Here is an 18,416-nt window from a genome sequence, read left to right as displayed (position 1 = left end):
ACTGCACCATACTCTTTAAAACATACTGACAGGCAGCAATCGTCATCATCATATATCATTATTATGTAAGTCTTTAGAAGATTGTGTGTTGAACCTATCTTGCCTCAGAAGATGAACAACCCCTATCAATTAGTATGAAGTATTAGCAATTATTTACCCTGCAAGAAAACATTATTACTACCATCATAGATGCAGCTTTACACCCGTGAGTTCTTTTCTTTGTGGCCTAGAGGCATTACTTTGTTCTCCACTCACCTATCAATCTATATGAACTTGAGCACATCACTTTGATCTACACCCACCTATCAATCTATATGAACTTGAACCCATCTCTTCCCTATAGCTCAAGGGGAGCCTTTTTATAGCAACCCAGAATTGTGCTCAACACTCAAATGTAAAATTTCCATAGCTGAGCATTTGTCAAGATGTTGTTACTTTCAAGGTGGGTAGTTGACACCAATCTTATAATGAGCTCCATATGTATACCACATATGCTGGTAAGTGAAAATGTGCAATAATTTGAATGATAATTTCCTATCTCTTTTTTGTGTATACTCACTGGACACTTGCATGTTTCCACGTTTTCAGTACATGCCTGAGACTAGCTTGTGCAATGTGGATACCCAGAGCAGACGATGGAGCGCATCCTTAGAGAATGCCAGGATGGGCCCAGCTGCACTGACCATGAACTAGCCTGCTCCACAGATGCTGAAGTGGGTTCGGTGTTGGAGCGACAAGCTATGATGAGTACACACCTGATAAGTACGGATACTTCAAATAATTTTGGTTCTGCAGGAATTAGTTCTGGAGCTGTCATTTTCGACAGATGAGGTGGCATTCCTTAGTTCCAGCTGCTTTGTTTGCTTTCAGATTAATAAAGAGTTTTAATTATTTATTCTTAGACTTTGTTATCATATATCAGAAATTTGAAAACAATCCAAGAAAATTTATGACGGTAACGTTAAGAGCAATGAGAAAAACTCCAGTTTTGGAAAAAAAAAAAATAGGAATTTGAATGCAAATAAATTTGCAACTCGACTCTATTAATCACTATAAATAGCTGCCTGTGTTCAGGTTGGAAGATTGGGATGATATCTAAAGACGTGGTAATCGTTTTATAATTTGTTTTTTAACTTCTGAAAAACCTTTTTCGTATTGACACTTCTTGACAACAACAACAAAAGCAGCAACAAATATTAATAAGAATAATAATAATAATAATAATAATAATAATAATAATAACAATAATAATAATAATGATAATAATAATAACAATAATAATAATAAAAATAATAATAATAATAATAATAATAATAATAATAATAATAATAATAATAACAATAACAACAATAATAATAATAATAATAATAATAATAATAATAATAATAATAATAATAATAATAATAATAATAATGATGACGATGATAAAATATTTCCTTCTTCCATCTCAACAAAACATGATGTTTAAATTCTAAATTGAACACATAAAACATGTCAAGGTCTTCTTTAGGGTAAAAGTGTCTTACAACAGATCAAAGTTAGGGAGTCCATCAGAGGCTGAGGTCGGAGGTTTAGATTTGCTTTCTTTGTTAATGATTCCTATCTCCTTGTAATCAGAGTTTCCCTCTTTGTCCTTTTTACTTCCATCCGATCCAGATAAACTCATTTCATCCATATCAATGCGGATACGCTCCGGTCCTTCTTCATGTTCTTGCTTTTCAACCAAATCAAACATGTAATCAGTGATGCCATCCTCATTGCCAAGCTCAAATGCCTTGGGGTCAAAAACATCGATGAAGCAATCCATATCATCTTCTTTGGTGTTCAATAAAGAAAAAGTTGCATCTTGACCACTTTGAGATGGCACACAAGTAATGGGCCATAGCTTGGTGCTCTTTGGTTCCTGATCTTCAGTCGGCTCTGATGCCTTTGCTGAAATTTTACTTTCGTTGTTTGATGTATTCGGTTTTGGGGGAATCAAGTTCTTTGGAGTGTTTGGGTTTCGGTCATAACTTTTTTGCCGGACTTTGGTTCTACTTTTCTGTCTTAGGATACTGGATAAAGATTTACTCGTGTCAAAATTTCCCAGTGATTGTGGAATTTCTTTGGGAGCTAATGGTATCTCTTTGACTTGTTGCAGTGTCGAGCATACAAGTGGAATCTGAGCAGGCTGGGTCTTAACTTCTTGAGCGAGTTTTTCCAAGAGAGATGCATATGGATAAGTTCCACCTTGTATGTCATTTCGATATGGCACTGCCATTTCACCCCTAAGAACAGAAAGAGGAGCTTGAGAATGTTCTCCAATGCTTGATGCAGCTGGTTTTACAACCGGTCTAGGCCTTGAATCCCAACTTGCCACATCTGGACTCTGAGTCTCAATCCTTTTCAACTCCTGAAAAATCTTTGATGTTTTTCTTTCAAATCTTACAGCTTCTGGGCCTCTGGTGACATCTCTCTGGAATGAAATCTTGCTATTTCCGAGAGTGACCTGAGCCAAATAATGCTTTGATGATCCACTTTGCTCAATCAAGTTATCGATGAAAGGCAGTTGTTGGGCACCTTGTCCACTTGCAACACTACTAAGATTGGCCAAATATTTCTCTTTGCTTGAACTGCCACCTTGATAATTTGGTTCAGATTCTGTGAAGGTACAAAGTAAATTTTGATTTTATGACCCTAGAAAATAATGTTGACAGAAAAGAGACAAAGAATTGATGACAAGAGCATGGTCAAAATTTTAAAAAACATTTACGTTTTTGGCTTATACCACTGATCATTGGCCATGGAGCGTCACTGACGCTCCACTAAAAGACGTCTAACTTCTACGTCATGGCACAAGACTGAAGGGCTAGAGCTCAGGTGGTCGCTGGTTCGGATAAGAGAGTCACTGACAATATTTATTTATCTATTGTTAATACGGCTTCAAAACTTGACATAAAAGCAATAAAAATAAGAACTTTAGCTGAAGGAACAGAAAGAGGTAAATGTATTGTAAACTAGTTCCACTGGTAAGGCAGACCAATGACATGAAAAACTGTATTATGTAGAGTACTGAAGAGTAAAGGACAAGAGATAATCAATTGCTGTTATATATGTAAGCTTTGAAGTACATTAAATGAGACCAAAAAAAACAACAAACAAAAACACATAAACATAAAACTACTTTTAAAAAAAATTCAAATCAATTTCATGTAAGACATGTAAGATCATGTAAGATTTGCTTTTCAAACATTTTACAGCGCTTGGGTCAGTTAAGTCATTTTAGTACCTTGAATCCTGCCATAGATAAAAGATCCAAAATCCAGAGTTTTACTGCCCATCAAAATGCCAAAACAAACAAAAATCTAATAAAGAAATTGCCACTCTATCTAACATGGTGAAGTGAAACTTGAAAAAAAAGACTTGAAGATTTATATGGCGCAAGATCCACTTAACATGCTCCAGGCACTTTACAAGGGGTCCCTAGTCAACAGCAACATGTAATATGTAGGATGAGACATGACGCCTGTCAGGCGATAATGACAACACTGTAAATGGCCAGGTACTCATTTTACACCCGAGAATGGGCGAGAGAATGTGAGTAAAGATCCTTTTCCAAGGACTCAACTATGCATCACTCGGAACTTGAACCCAGGACCTTCCAATCCGAAGGCGAGTGTCATGCCACTAGACCACATAGCCGCACAATGGAAGAAGTGAGGAAGGTAAAAATACACAGATTATATGCTTAGAATGGATACTGATACTATCCCAAAGACAGCCTATCCCAGGAAAAAGAAAAGAAAAGGGCACCCAATTGAGACCTAGAGAAGAAGCATTGACAAGGAGATGAAAGAGCAGGGATGGCTATGGGGTACATAAACAAATACGGCATAACGATGGTCGGAGGTTCGAGAATAGGTCTGATCCTGCCAAAATCAAATAACAAATAAGACATGGTGCACAAAGCTCGTAGGTAGACTTCAGAGTTTTGATCCTCCGTTCGTGAAAATCAGGTTTGAGCCATTGAATATCGATGTGATCTGAACAGATGATTTGCTGCTCGAGCACCAAGAGGATAGTAAGCCTATATGATAGTCTAATCTGATATTTCTCACAAAGCCCTATCCTAACATAGATGCAGGATCCTATGAAAACAGATAAACAATGTTTACAAGTACAAGATATTAATAACTTAAGGGGCAGCGTGGCTCAGCGGTATGGTCTTTGCTTCGTACCCGGGAAGGTACCGAGTTTGATCACCCGCTGCTGCGCTGTGTGGCCTTGAGTAAATCACCTCGCCCTCGCTCAATAAGCGGCGCTGTACTGCAGCTGACGCCTGGGTTATTCCAGTCTTCCCTTGGAATAGACCGTAGAAAAAAATTTCCCCTATGGGATGAATAAAGGGAATTTTATTTTTTAATTTTATTTTATAATAACAAAAATAAATCAGAAAGTAAAACAAGTTCAGAAAAAATGCTATTTTAATATCTCATTGGACAATGTCCAAGGTATTTGAGAAAGCATTCCAAAGGATTGGGTTGTTTCTTGAAAATGAGCGTCTGCACATGACACATACCATCATCATCATGATCATCATTATTACTATTATTAGCACCTCTAGGTCTGTATGACACCACAAGTCCCTATCTATAACATCAACATTGTGAGTGCTGTGTAAAAAAAACTTACCCAGCAATCTAACAAGAGCTTCTTCAGCAGTGCATCTGTGGACTTTGTTCACTTCTAAACAATGATTCATAACGCCTCGTAATTCAGGCGGGATGCTTTCTGGTATGCCCATCATTTTCACATAGTCTGGATGGGCAGTCATCTGAAAAAATGGACAGAAAAGTCTTTTTTTCTTTTTCTTTACTGAAGATGAAAGGGCAAAAAGAACCAAGTAAGTACACATTCATATGTAAACAATGTTGACAAAACATTTCAGAGTCAAACCAATGGGAGGGATGTACATTTCTGTCAGTTTTCAACAGTTATATGGGAGGGATGTACATTTCTGTCAGTTTTCAAGAGTTACATGGGAGGGATGTACATTTCTGTCAATTTTCAAGAGTTACATGGGAGGGATGTACATTTCTGTCAGTTTTCAACAGTTATATGGGAGGGATATACATTTCTGTGAGTTTTCAAGAGTTATTTATGAAATAAATGGAAAAAAAAAAAGATTAAAAAATTAATTCATTACTTATCATATATCATATAAGAACAGAAGACGTGCTCTTTTTAATCTTGTCTATATTAAAAAAAAAAAAAATCAAGTAAAGAATTTTGATTATGCAAATTTTATCATTTTGAATCAAGACATTTTTACTTTAAAGTGATAATGAAGAGACCTTAAATCAATATGATAATCGACAATCAAAAAAAATAAATACATTTTTCAAATAACCACAAAAATAAAACCAAACAAAAAATTGGAGAAAATATAAAAGATAACAAAACTTACAACCTCCTGAGGTATCTTCATCATTAAATGAGATCCTATCTGTACAAAGTACAGGGTCAAGGCCATAGCATAGACATCGATTGAGGCCTCGGCAGGGAATTTTTTATCCTGTTGATATTATACAAAGATTATTAAGTGTCAAAATAATGGAAAATACATGAATTACGTACAGTGAATAACATATGATCCTTATGTGGAAACATTTATTATGGCGGGCTTTGTTTCAATTCGTTTTAGCAATTTTTCCCCCCTTTTTTGGAACGATCCCCACCAGAATATTAGAAGTGCTGACTCATAAGTTTTCAAATCTAAGTTAAAAACTCACCTTTTTGTCTTATAATTTATATTTTTAAATGATGTTTTGCCTATAACGTGTGTAAAAGTGTGTAGTGTGTTTGCTCTGTAAATAATTGAAATTGCAATGTTTTTGTGGGATTCTTTTTTTCATTGTATTTATTTTATGAATGGAAAGCGCCTAGAGCCCAGGGTAAGGCGCTATACAAATGTCATTTATCATTACTATTATTCAAATTTTAACTAGAATAATTAATGTGGAAGTTGTGTGCCCTTCCATTCAAGCTACACAAACACCAGTAATTAATTATTTTTTTTCATTACGAGCATATTGCAGACTTGCCAAATTGAAAACTTCAAATTTAGTAATTTGAATGCCAATTTTTAGTAATTTGACAAGGAAATTCGTAATTTCTGAAATTGTGTATGAACAACCACAATATTATTATTATTATTATTATCATCATTCTTATAGTAGCAGTAGTAGTAGTAGCAGTAGTAGTAGTTGTTGTTGTTCTTCTTCTTATCATTATTACTATTTTTATTATCATTAAAGTATTACTAAGAATAAAAAATTCGTAATTTTTCATAAAATTTCGTATTTGGCCATGAAATTTCTCTAAAATTCGTAAAATTACGAAAACTTCGTAAGATTTGGCATGTATGATATTGTATCTGACATGTGAAGATAATGATTTTTTAGATAAAAAAGGACATTTCTGTAAAACTGTCCCCTATCCAAATAATACTGAGGCAGCTTCAGTACTGAAGATAGACGCAACATTTGTGTGGTGTGGGATGATATTATGTCTTTATGTTTGTTTTTAAGGGTTTTACGGCACTTGCAACACATTAAGGTTATATCAGCGCTAGTAAAAAGGAAGAAAATGGGATAGTAAAAAGTTCTAAAATTACAATTAAAGCAGCAAGAAAAAGTAAAACAAAGGGGAATTTGTTCAAATACGGAACAGATGTAGATTCCAAGAGCACACTATCAAAGTACTGAGTATGAGATCACCTAAAAGTTTCAACCAGACACCAGCAATTTATAAAAAATAATATAGTACATAACAGAGAGATGATTTACAAAGGAAAAAACATAAACTATGCATTCGACTGTTTCCCTTCCAGCCAAGCACTACGGCCAGGGTCAGGGTAAAACCAAGTAATCTCATTCCAAGACAAAGACAGAAAGCAATTGAAAAACAGATATAGGGGTATAGAAGACACAGCAAGTACTTCCCTGCCCACTATGTGAGGTAGGGAACCCCACCCAATGGGATTAAATTAACTTGTGGCCATGTATCACAAAAATTATGTCTTCCTGTGACAAGAAATATTTTCTAGTTGACAAGTAAATTTTTCATAACTGTCAGAAGTTCTCAAGTAGTCGGAAAGGGAGTTCAATAATTTTATTGTACTTAGGAAAAAAGACAATGTGTGCATTCATGAGAGAGTGTTAGTGTGTGTGTGTGTGTGTGTGGGGGGGGGGGGGGTAGCCAGTAGCAGAGGAAAAAACATTTCTTTTTTTTTTGGTCTACTTGGGATGGAAGTTTGTCCTAGTATACCTTTAAAGAAGATCTTCAGTTTATGCAAAGAGATTGAGTTATCTATCACCCAAAGATTAAAACCTAAAAAAAAGAAAAGAAATAAAAGCAACTGGACTCAAGACGAAAAACGAATTAATTCTTAAACTGACTTTTGTTTTCCGAGCTTCCCACATTTCAGGTGGCCAATATTGCCATGTGGTGTGTGCTTGCGGTGGAAGACACTCTTTGATCCTCCTACAGGTTCCGAAGTCTATGACTTTCAAAGTAAAAGAACTTGCATCTCTTACTACCATCAAGTTGTCCGCTGAAATATATTTTATATTAAGTTCAATTATGTTGACATAATAGGGAACAGATCAATATCAGTAGGTAATAAATGGTGAAATGAGAGTTTTCAAACTTGGTTCATTAATATGTGGTAATCACTATTGTATCATGGGGGGTCCCAATTCAGTTGGTAGAACACTCGCTTCAAGATCGATCCCGGGTGTGCAGTCGAGCTTTTTTCTGAACCCCCTGTCCACCCAGCAGTGAATGGGTAGCTAAATCTGTTAGATTTGGTGGAATGTACTTTGCGATAGACTAGCATCCTATCCAAAGGATAGCAAGCAATTGCTATTGTCCGTTTCATGCTATAGAAACCGCAATAAACTCCGAATCCATGGGCCCAATGGCTCTGAAGGACTACTATTGTATCATGACCATGTGGGAAAATGAGAGAGTGTGTAAAGATAAAAAAAAAGAATAAAAACACATTGATGGGGATTATATAAAACAGACAAAATTAAAGAGAAATACTGACGTTTGATGTCACAGTGAACATATCCATTCACATGCAAAAATTTAAGAGCTCTGAAGGCTTGTTTCCCAAGCTGTAGCATCTTATCTGACGAGTCGGCAAACAAAACTCTTTCCTCAACAAGTGGCTTTCCTGAAATAATAAACATGTCAACAAAACGCTATTATTAATATTTTCAACAACAACAAAAATTAATAATGAAAATTGAAAAATTATAGAATAACAGTCCAAAACAAATTAAATGAAGATTCATGATACTGAAATAATATACATGTAAACAAAACGCTCTTATTAGCATTTTCATCAACAATAAAAAATAATCATGAAAATTGAAATATCTGAGAATAACAAATGGAATGAAGGTTCCTGATAAAGTGGGAAAGTTAGAACTTTATCTAAAGACATTCCCATAAAGTTTTGTCACAATAAATTGAAATTGATGACGGTTTTTCACTAAGTTTTAACTATTTGTAATTACCACTTTCATTATAACAAAAAAAAACAAAAAAAAAATTAAAATTATAACATTTTTTCTTCCTTTGTATTAATAGAGATATGATAAGATAAAAGCAACGAAAATGCCGAAAATGCAAAAAAGACAACAACAATAACAACAACAACAATAATAATATTAATAATAATAATAATAATAATAATAATAATAATAATAATAAAAATAATGATGATGATGATGATGATGATTATTATTATTTCTATCGTTATTATGAATATGATTATTATTATCATCATCATCAACATTATTATTATTATTATTATTATTATTATTATTATTATTATTATTATTATTATTATTATCATTATTACTATAATAATAATTTTTGTTGTTGTCGTTATTATCATCATCATCATTATTATTATGATATCATGATTATGATATTATATCACCAATAGTGGCAATACAAAGAAATAATGCTCCAAAAATTCAAATTTTTTACTCCTAAAATAATAAGACAAACCTGCATGCTCCATCAGAATATGAACAGTTCCACTTTGTACAATGATACCATAAACATCAGCGATGTTTTCATGCTGGAGACTTAGACGACTCCTTATTTCTTCGACACGAAAAGCATCTTTTTCCTGAGAGTAAATTAACAGAAACAGTTAAAAACTCTCCAAAATAATTTGATAAATTAAATCATGACAAATACAACGGTAAATTGTCCTAGTTATAGACCGTCTTCATGTTTTTTCACCCCTTTTTTTGTACTCTGATACGTCGCCTTATATCTATAAAAACAAAGACAACACGTCATCTTAATTCATTTTTGCCACACGGTGTTCGAATTTTTAACGCGCAACTGTGATTTAAATTAAATACTATCTTTTAAATATACACACACAAGTTCGGACTAAAGGCCTATCTCAATTTATCAAATAAATATATAAAGTGTTGCTAATGGTTCTTGGTTGTATATTTTTACATTTTTGTGCATTTGCATATATTATATATATATATACATTGTCGCCATAGATTCTCAACTTTGTGTTTATACATTTTCATGCATGCCACGTCTGTAAATGAACTCCATATTTTTGGATGAATAAAGTATATCTTATCTTATCTTATCTTATAAATAGCTAAATAAATCTCTGAATGAATGAGATTAGAATGAGCCAAATCTCTTCAAATATTGAAAAATCATGTAAGTCTAGTTCAATACACTTTTAATTGATGCATGAATCTTTTAACTCATGCATTTAAAAAAATGATTTTAAGGATGAAATGCATTGTGTCCCGGGGAGAGGTAGGTACTCTACACAGACATTGCCTCACTTTACTCAGGTGTAGATGAGTACATGTCAGGTGAAAATTTGGTTCAATATGCTTATTTGGGAAAATAGATTAAATATTACAAAGTGCTCTGGGTATGGTGAATCTGTGTAAGAAGTGTGTAAGAGAAAATTTGATTCCACCACATTAAACATGAGAGGTACGACAAGGCAACTGCTGTCATTAGTTTGCTTCTGATATGACTTTGAAGTCTTAAATAAAACAACTGACAGACATACTTAGTCTGTATGCCTTGGGTTAGCCCCAAGCAGATACAGATTACAGCCAATGAGCGATGATTACACTAATTTTTAAAATTTAAACACGCAAACAGCAAATTTTGTACTTTCACAGGTATAAAAATTTGTTTTATTACCAAAATCTTCTCACATTGTTTACTTACTTGCAAAATTTTAATTGCAAAGTTGGTTCCGGAGACACTGTCTGTGTAAAATTCAACAAGCCCATGTGCACCTTTCTGAGATGATTGAGTTGTGCGGGTGTAATGCACACCACTTTCATAGCTTCCATCATGTGGGAAAAGTTTCTAAAATTGAAGAAAAGGAACGTGTAATGTTTTATGATGAATTAAAAGGGACACAAGAAACTACTATAACAGTACAGTCATATGTGCGACTATGTGGTCTTGTGGTATGACACTCGCTTTTGGATCGGAAGGTCCTGGGTTCAAGCCTCACTCTGTGCATAGTTGAGTCCTTGGAAAAGATTCTTTATTCACATTCCCCTCACCATACTCAGGTGTAAAATGAGTACCTGTCCATTACCAGCATTGTCTCTGTTGAAAAAAAACTATAATATCGCCTAACAAGCATCATGTCTTGTTCTGTATGTTACGTGTTGCTGTTGGTCAGGGACCCTGTGTAAAGCGCTTTGAGCATGTTTAGTGGATATTGCTCTGCATAAAAAGCTCAATTTTAATTTTCTTTTTTAAAAATTATACCTCGGCTAACGAAAAGGTGAAAATGGAAAGGCTATGGATGGGAACAGTACAGTTATGGGAACAGTACAGTTATGGGAACACTACAGTTATGGGAACAGTACAGTTATGGGAACAGTACAGTTAACCCTCTCTACAGGACCTTGGCTCCGCTTTTAGACTGTATCAATTACCTTTGTCAAATTGTTTTATCCATTGATTAATGTGTCATTTGAGCACCAACATAAATTCCTACGTCCTGGACCCTGGATTAACTCAAATAATATGAACTTACATTGTAGGAGCAATGCCTTTAGTAAAGAATTTTCAACTCTTAACAAGGAGGTTGACGAATCCCAAATTTTATTTACTTACTTATTATTACTTGGCATTGAAGAAGAAGAAGAAGAAGGTTGGTGATGATGATGATGATGATGATGATGATGATGATGATAAAGATGATGACAATGATGATGATGATGATGATGAAGATGATAATGATAATAATTGAGGGAAATAAAAAAAATCATTTAAACTTCTTTCTATATACTCACATCATGCCATATCAAGCCACTATCTACTTGTTTTCTACAGAGATCTGGAACAGCGGTCAGAAACTGTTTAATTATAGGATCGTCTCTTCTGACCTTTTTGATTCCCCTTTAGAAGAAGAGAAGGAAGACACAAGAAAAAGCATATCATTTTATCCACAGGACTAAGGCCAATGTTGTTGCTGCTGCTCTTTTTGCTGCTACAACTACGACTACTAGTGATTATGATGATGATGATGATGATGATACCAATAAAATACAATTTACTGTCAGTTAACATTAACTTGCCATTTCCATCTTTAGGCTCTAGCATTGAGGGATAAATTGTTTGTTTTTTGTTTTTAAGGGTTTTACAGCGCTTGCAACACATTAAGGTTATATCAGCGCCAGTAAAAAGGAAAAAATGGGATAGTAAAAAGTTCTAGAATTACAATTAAAGCACAAAAGAAAAGGTGAGACAAAGGGGAATTGGTTCCAATAGGGAACAGATGTAGATTCCAAGAGCACACCGTCAGAGTACTTAGTTTGAGATTACCTAAAAGTCTCATCCAGACACAAGCACATGCCCCAACTAAGAGGAATGCACTCAAATGTTTACCAATCATATAACATAATATGCGAACTAAACATAATACAATGCATAACAGAGAGATGATTTACAAGGAAAAAAATATCATCTCCCAAAACAATAACTATGCATTTGACTGTTTCCCTCCCAGCCAGGACTCCGGAAAGGGCCAGGACAAAACCAAGTAACCTCATTCCAAGACAAAGACAGAAAGCATGTTGGAAAACAGATATAAGGAGATAGAAGACACAGTATGTACCTCCCTGCCCGCTATGGGAGGAGGGATAAATTCATTTCACTTATAGATAGTATGCGCTTGGCTAAGAAGCTCATAACATTGCCATCCGGAAGTATAACGGACCAACACATAAAACTGTGTGTAACCATGAACTTTTATAGTGTGGTTGATACAGTTTAGTGAGAATCGCTCACAAACGCGGATGGCAAAATACAATAACAAAGGCTTGAGTGACGTCATCTTCGTTCTATCTATAGGATATTAAACCAAAGTCTGAAAGGAGGCTTGGAAAATGGAAAGAGTAGAAAATTTTGATGGGGCAGCTAAGGAGAGGGTAAGCCAATGTGAATAGATCAGGAGGAAAAGACTACAGTCCACATAGAGTTATTCTTGGCATACGAAACTCCGATAAGAGGAATCATTACTTGATTGCGATTGTCCGCTTACCTACCAGGTGACAACTAAGTTTGATGGTTCACATTGCGACAGTGATAAAGGAACAAAGTAAATTTTAAAAATGAAGATAAATAAGGACAACCTATTTCATGTTTGCATTCGTCATGAATATTATTTTTATTTGGAACAATTATCAGATTTTCTCATCAACAGTCTGTCCTCATTCTTTAATGTTTTACTTCAAATACACAATAATTGTGTAATTTACTAAATATGCCATCCTCTTATCAATTACATAAATATGTTAGATGATGCGCATTGTGAAACTGTAAATAAAATCATGCTTTTCATTTATCAACACTGGGCCATCAACAACGTAGCCTGGTGCAAAGGTGCACGAGATACCATTTATGCATTGGTTGAAATCATAATAATAAAGTCTGACAGTTTATATGAAACATTCATTAATTGTAAGCCACAAAAGATGTATTGTTCTCTACTTGCTTGGCAAATGAACCGGTTGAGATTTGGGCATTCATCATATTGAAATCTGCAAGTCTTCTAAAGTTTTAGAACAGGAGTTCAAATTTTTGACAAATGGCTTAAAGAAAAGAGATTCATTTTGTTGTTAAGCAATAGTGTCAGAAGCTGGATGTCTGGCACTGATGTATTTAATGAGTTTTTGCTGAAATTAATTTTCATATAAATATTGGATCAACACTGCTCACTTTCATACCAAAAGTTTTCAGAACAAAAGCTTATTGAGAGTCAATTTAAATAATATGCACCATACATTTATATTAATAATAAAATATCTTTATTTTAAAATAAACTTTCCTTGAGTATTTGTAGAGGAAAGTATTTCTGGGTTTGTAGATTTCAGACAGTTAAACGCAGTTGATTTTGTTTTTTGTTACTACTTTTTAATTCATAGTTCAGCTTGCTTTATTAATTACTCACTTCTCAATGAATCCTTTCTCAGGAGGTGTGACTGTAGAAAATAAAAATAAATAAAAAAGAAAATTAAAATAATATTAACTATAATAGAAATAGGGCATAGAAATAATGATTATAATAATAATAGTCCATGCACACAGAACTAAAGAGATATTGAATTTGAAATGCCCATGTATGTACATTTGAAAAACTTCTGCACAGATCTTAGACTAAGCTTGGATTGGCATGTTCTGTTGATTTGCGTTATTGATCGATCCCGCAGCTTTTTTTGTGGATTCACAGATCCATCGAGTGTTGCGCATTTTGTAGATCAGTACAACTCCTACTACTGATTCCACCACCACTAATACTACTACTACCACCATCAATACTACCACTATTACTATTTGAATGTTGCACATGCTGTGGAATGCACATCGACAGACCAGGCGTAAACATATATATATAACAATAATGTAAATAGTATTATTATTATTATTATTATTATTATTATCATCATCACCATCATCATCATCTTTATTATCACAGTAATAATAAAAACAACAATAACATTATTATTATTATTGTCAAATTCAAATGATTACCTTTAAAGTGAAACTCATTTACTGTATAAACGTCGTGAATTTCACCAAGTCCTTCTTCTTCAAGGTAACGTCTTGAGCTGTCCATCGTTTTATTACTGCTGGAATAGGAAAGCACAATTTTCAAATTCAAATAAATATAAAACTTATTTATTTATACAAATGTAAGTGGATTCGTAAAGAAAAGAAAAAAATGTGGGTGACCCAATAGATTTTTAACCTGACAATGAAGGAGAAGAGTATTTTAGAGCAGAGCTGCCAAACCGAACTGAAGAAAAGGTGTAATTTCGACTGAAAAAATGTGTAATTTTGAAGGAAAAAAAGGTGTAATTGTGCAAAAAAAAGGCATTATTCAACACATATCACTCAGGGCTGTAAATCGTCTTTCCCACAATTGTCTGAAATTTTCTTTTTTCTCATCGGTTACATAAGCGGACATTGATAGTATTACATGTCAAACATCCAGTTGATGCTTCAATTCAATGTACTTTTAAAAAATCAACCCTTTGTACTGTAATTCATTCTGGCTTGACAGTATAGATCTTGACATCGACAAAAAGGCGTAATGTGGAACAAAAAAGCTTACGTGCGTGATTTGATAGAAGAAAACTTAATAATACGCCTTTTGGCGTATAGTTTTATAGCTCTGTTATAAAGTAATTATCCCCTTAGACTTACAGTTGGAAGTTTATTTCATTTCCTTTCGAATTACATAGATCTTTCCAAAGTTATTTAAATTAATTTATTCCTTGATGATTTAATTATAAGTACACAGACACATGTGAGAGGCATTAAGCTCTATTTATGACTTATAATCTCTATTCAATTTCAATTTAAATAAGCTTTAGAGAATCGTATGTTGACATTAATTAACAATTATCTTTTTCAAAATAAATGGGTGGGGGGGGGGGGGGGGGAATATTGGCAATTACAGCATGATATAAACCTAAAGAAGGCAATTCTAAAATATTTTCATTTTAGAATGAAAAGTCGACTGTGACAGTCATTCACTCCTAAAAAGTCATCTAACCAATTCGACCATACTATCCACATGAATAGTCTCACATTCAATAAACATAGCCAACAACCTTTCGACAAATTTGCTTTCTGGGCAAATTTATTATTAATTATACGTCACATAATTTATTCTCTTTCAAGTGTCTATTTGCGTTACCATATTTTTTCAGTGCTCAACATTTAAAAAAATTTTACATAAAAAAAGAAAAAAGAAACTAGCTCAGGCATAGAACAAATATTTAGAGAGAGAGGGAGAGAGAAAAAAAAAGGAAAATATGAAGCAAAAAAAAACAGAGCAAATATTTGGAGGAAAAAAAATTAAGTAAGAACGAAAATCAATTACAGAAAAGAAAAAAAGACCAAAAAAAAATAATTTTTTTTAATTAGACAAGATAAAAAACATAAAACTCTCTCCCTGAAAAACAGAGCAAGTGTTCACAGCAAAAAAAAAAAAGGGAAAAAAAAACAAAATCAAAATTGATGGGTTCGACCGCGCATAGCAAAAATAATAGAAAATGGAAAGCTTAAAACCTGCTTGACTCTAAAGCAGTAACAGATCTATGTCAAAGATACCAACCTCAAGAATGAAAAGTGTAATTTTAGACGAAAATATGTGTAATTTCCAAAAACAAAAAATCCATAAGTGCAGTGTCCAATTGACGGGTAAAATTGAACACCTGTCAAATTTCGTATTCTAATTATAAATAAAGGCTGCAGCTATTTGGATTTATGTCTGAATAGTCTCCCATGGCTATTCGGACTCAAATTCCAATGCGATTGTGCAAACAACTGATTATTCGGACTCAGTCTGAATAGTCTTCCGTGACAGTATAGTTTTTGCTTGTTTGTTTGCTGTTGTTTTATGTTGTTTTTAAAAAAAATATTTTAATTATTGAAAATTGCATAAAATTAATGCAAATCAAAATTAGGATTGTAGTAACTATCAACAGGTAGTCTAAACCCGCTTTATTTGACGAGAAGACAAAATCATGGATCAATTGGAAGTCTAGATAAAAATTGAAAAGAAAAGAGTTAAAACGCTTCAAATGTAACAAAAGTCTGTCAAAGTAACTGTGGTATAAATGAAAAGCTTTTCTAACAACATAACACAATGTCCAAATAAAATCAGGACAAAAATAAATAATTTAAAAATTACATATTCTGATAGTGTGAGACAGGCAACAATTCTTCTACAGTCCAAAGTAGGGGTATGAGCTGAGACAGTATGGTATGGGCGAGCTCTTTTTCTAGTTCTTTATCACTCCCACCCTCTGCCTACAAGTCTGTATGCGCACGACGAACATTAAAGTTTGAGTTCGAATAATCACGGGAGACCATTCAGAATCAAGTCCAAATTGCCACCTCAATAAATAAAATTTATGATGAAGCAGGAAAAGATAAAGCAGAGTTTCATGGTTGAGAACCAAACCACTGCTACTACACCGACTAGATCACTCAGACAACCACCATCTGTTTCCCTGAAACAGTGATTATACTGAAAAAAAGAAAAAGAAAAGAAGACCAATAATATTGATAGTGAAATTGCGAATGGTGTTAAATGTTGGGTGAACTATGAACCGATTGACAATTTCCTATTGGGTTAAAAATAAAAGGAAAATCTAGTTAGACGTTTTTACTTTTTTACTGCCAAATTTTCAAAACCTGGATTTCATTGAATTCATTTGGCATGAAGATATTGGATTTCATATCTTGGCATTGTTTATTGTTTACTTGTGTTAAAATTTTCACTTTTTTATCCTGATTTTGCCATTGGCATAGATCGTTTTCCCACGATTCTTTTACATTTTGTGTAAAAATGTGTATGGCAGGTGTCTGGGAATAGACATATCAACCGAGAATAGAACAGAGCATCTCTTATTGACCGGTTATATTATGTCTGAGATAATAACGACAGCCAACCTAAACGGCAAAAGTCAAAAGACTTCGCCAGCACAAACCTTCTCATTCCCACTTTTATTTTTATTAGACCCGTCTATTATTGAATTGCTTACTGTTGTTCTTTGGCATTCACATCATAAATAAATATAAGCTATTGCTATAATCACAGGGCAGGGAATGTATTTTCATCATATGCCTGGATACGTTGGGAGAAAAAAAATTAAAAGGGAAATAGAACCAAAAAAACCCCCCCAAAAAAACAACAAAACAAAAAACAAGGAAATCTTATGTTGTGACAAAGTGACACCATAATTTGTCTGCTATTGATTGTCTATTGTTGATACTGACTGACTGGTCACAGCCACTGCCATCCTCCCCTACTTTTGAAAGAATGTAATTATATCGCCTATTTTCGAAGAATGAAAGTATCTGTCCAAGGCATTCATTCAAACTTTTATTTCCTTTTTATGTCATGGAAGAAAAAGTATAATTTAAATAGAAAAAGAATAGTCATTACCTGCGTTATCCGAAGTGGTCAAGAAATTATCTCAATCTTCCATCTTATTATTTGAGTGATGTCCCTTGGAATAAGATAAACACGGACCTGAAACTGAAACTGAAGCTCTCTCTCTCTCTCTAACACACACACACACACACACACACACACAAACACACACACACACACACAACACACACACACACACACACACACACACACACACACGTACACATCTATCATTCCTTTATTTATTTATCATTGACAGTTAAAAAACGTGACTGATGATTATTTTTCATAAACATTGTACAAAAGTAGCCTATCACCTCAAGACGACATTTTGTCGGGTTGTTTGAAACTTAGAAAGATCCGTATCTGTTCTATGGAGGACAAAAGTTAAATTTTCTATTAGATACGTAACAAAAACTAAAATTTCATAAATTTCTGGTCATCAAAATTTTAACATTATAATAACTTTTCGATTATACCGTTTTGAAGCGACAGGCAGACTTGCCCACTATTACTACGAAAAATTCGAATAATGGTGAAATTTTTGGTAGACGTCTAAACAATTTATAGCTTCATGAGCATCTCTAAGTAATTCAAATTTATTGAAAATTAAACAAATTTAAGGATTTTGGGGTGTTAGTTTATTTCATACTCGTTAGGGTAAAAAAAGTTCATCACAGCGACTACAATTTTTATCTCCTAAAAGTTACGAATTTTACAACTTTCGAGTTGGCAGGTCTGGCGATGAGTCACATGTAGGCCTACAAAACTATTGTGATGATAATCAAAGTTAGGGCCATTTTTGTTCACCCTACATAAAGATGATGGTACCGTACAAGACTGTTGTTGAAATATACAGGGTATCTATATCTCTGTTTCGATG

The 18,416-nt window shown here is 33.8% G+C and overlaps 1 protein-coding gene across 4 annotated transcripts; it reads right to left on the bottom strand.

Moving 5' to 3' along the window:
• Window positions 1-1,405: 1,405 nt before the first annotated feature.
• LOC144964299 (uncharacterized) lies at window positions 1,406-17,621 on the bottom strand. Of its 4 annotated transcripts, none has more exons than XM_078898389.1 (11): window positions 17,546-17,621; window positions 14,116-14,213; window positions 13,535-13,565; window positions 11,376-11,481; window positions 10,288-10,431; window positions 9,067-9,190; window positions 8,093-8,221; window positions 7,440-7,594; window positions 5,447-5,554; window positions 4,672-4,813; window positions 1,406-2,640 (listed from the first exon to the last, which is right to left on the bottom strand). In XM_078898389.1, the coding sequence occupies exons 2-11, from the start codon at window positions 14,198-14,200 to the stop codon at window positions 1,523-1,525; spliced, it is 2,142 nt and encodes a 713-aa protein (XP_078754515.1). In that variant the 5' UTR covers window positions 14,201-14,213; window positions 17,546-17,621; the 3' UTR covers window positions 1,406-1,522. The 4 variants fall into 4 exon arrangements, with proteins under 4 accessions (XP_078754515.1, XP_078754518.1, XP_078754517.1 ...); XM_078898392.1 differs by having other exon boundaries at window positions 5,450-5,554; XM_078898391.1 differs by having other exon boundaries at window positions 14,116-14,210; window positions 17,546-17,585.
• Window positions 17,622-18,416: the final 795 nt, after the last annotated feature.

The sequence above is a fragment of the Berghia stephanieae genome, chromosome 2 (genome assembly GCF_034508935.2).
Source record: "Berghia stephanieae isolate SIO BIC M18660-M18661 chromosome 2, UCSD_Bste_1.3, whole genome shotgun sequence".
NCBI classification, from domain to species: domain Eukaryota; kingdom Metazoa; phylum Mollusca; class Gastropoda; order Nudibranchia; family Aeolidiidae; genus Berghia; species Berghia stephanieae.
The sequence above is the reverse complement of the archived record's forward strand: the minus strand, read 5'-3'. Positions and strand labels throughout refer to the sequence as shown.

Coding starts and splice junctions, on each gene's coding strand:
- LOC144964299 (XM_078898389.1), bottom strand. CDS start 14,200: ATGGACAGCTCAAGACGTTACCTTGAAGAAGAAGGACTTGGTGAAATT. Junction 13,566..14,115: donor AAATGAGTTTCACTTTAAAG/GTAATCATTTGA, acceptor TATTTTCTACAG/TCACACCTCCTGAGAAAGGA. Junction 7,595..8,092: donor TGTTCACTGTGACATCAAAC/GTCAGTATTTCT, acceptor AATATATTTCAG/CGGACAACTTGATGGTAGTA.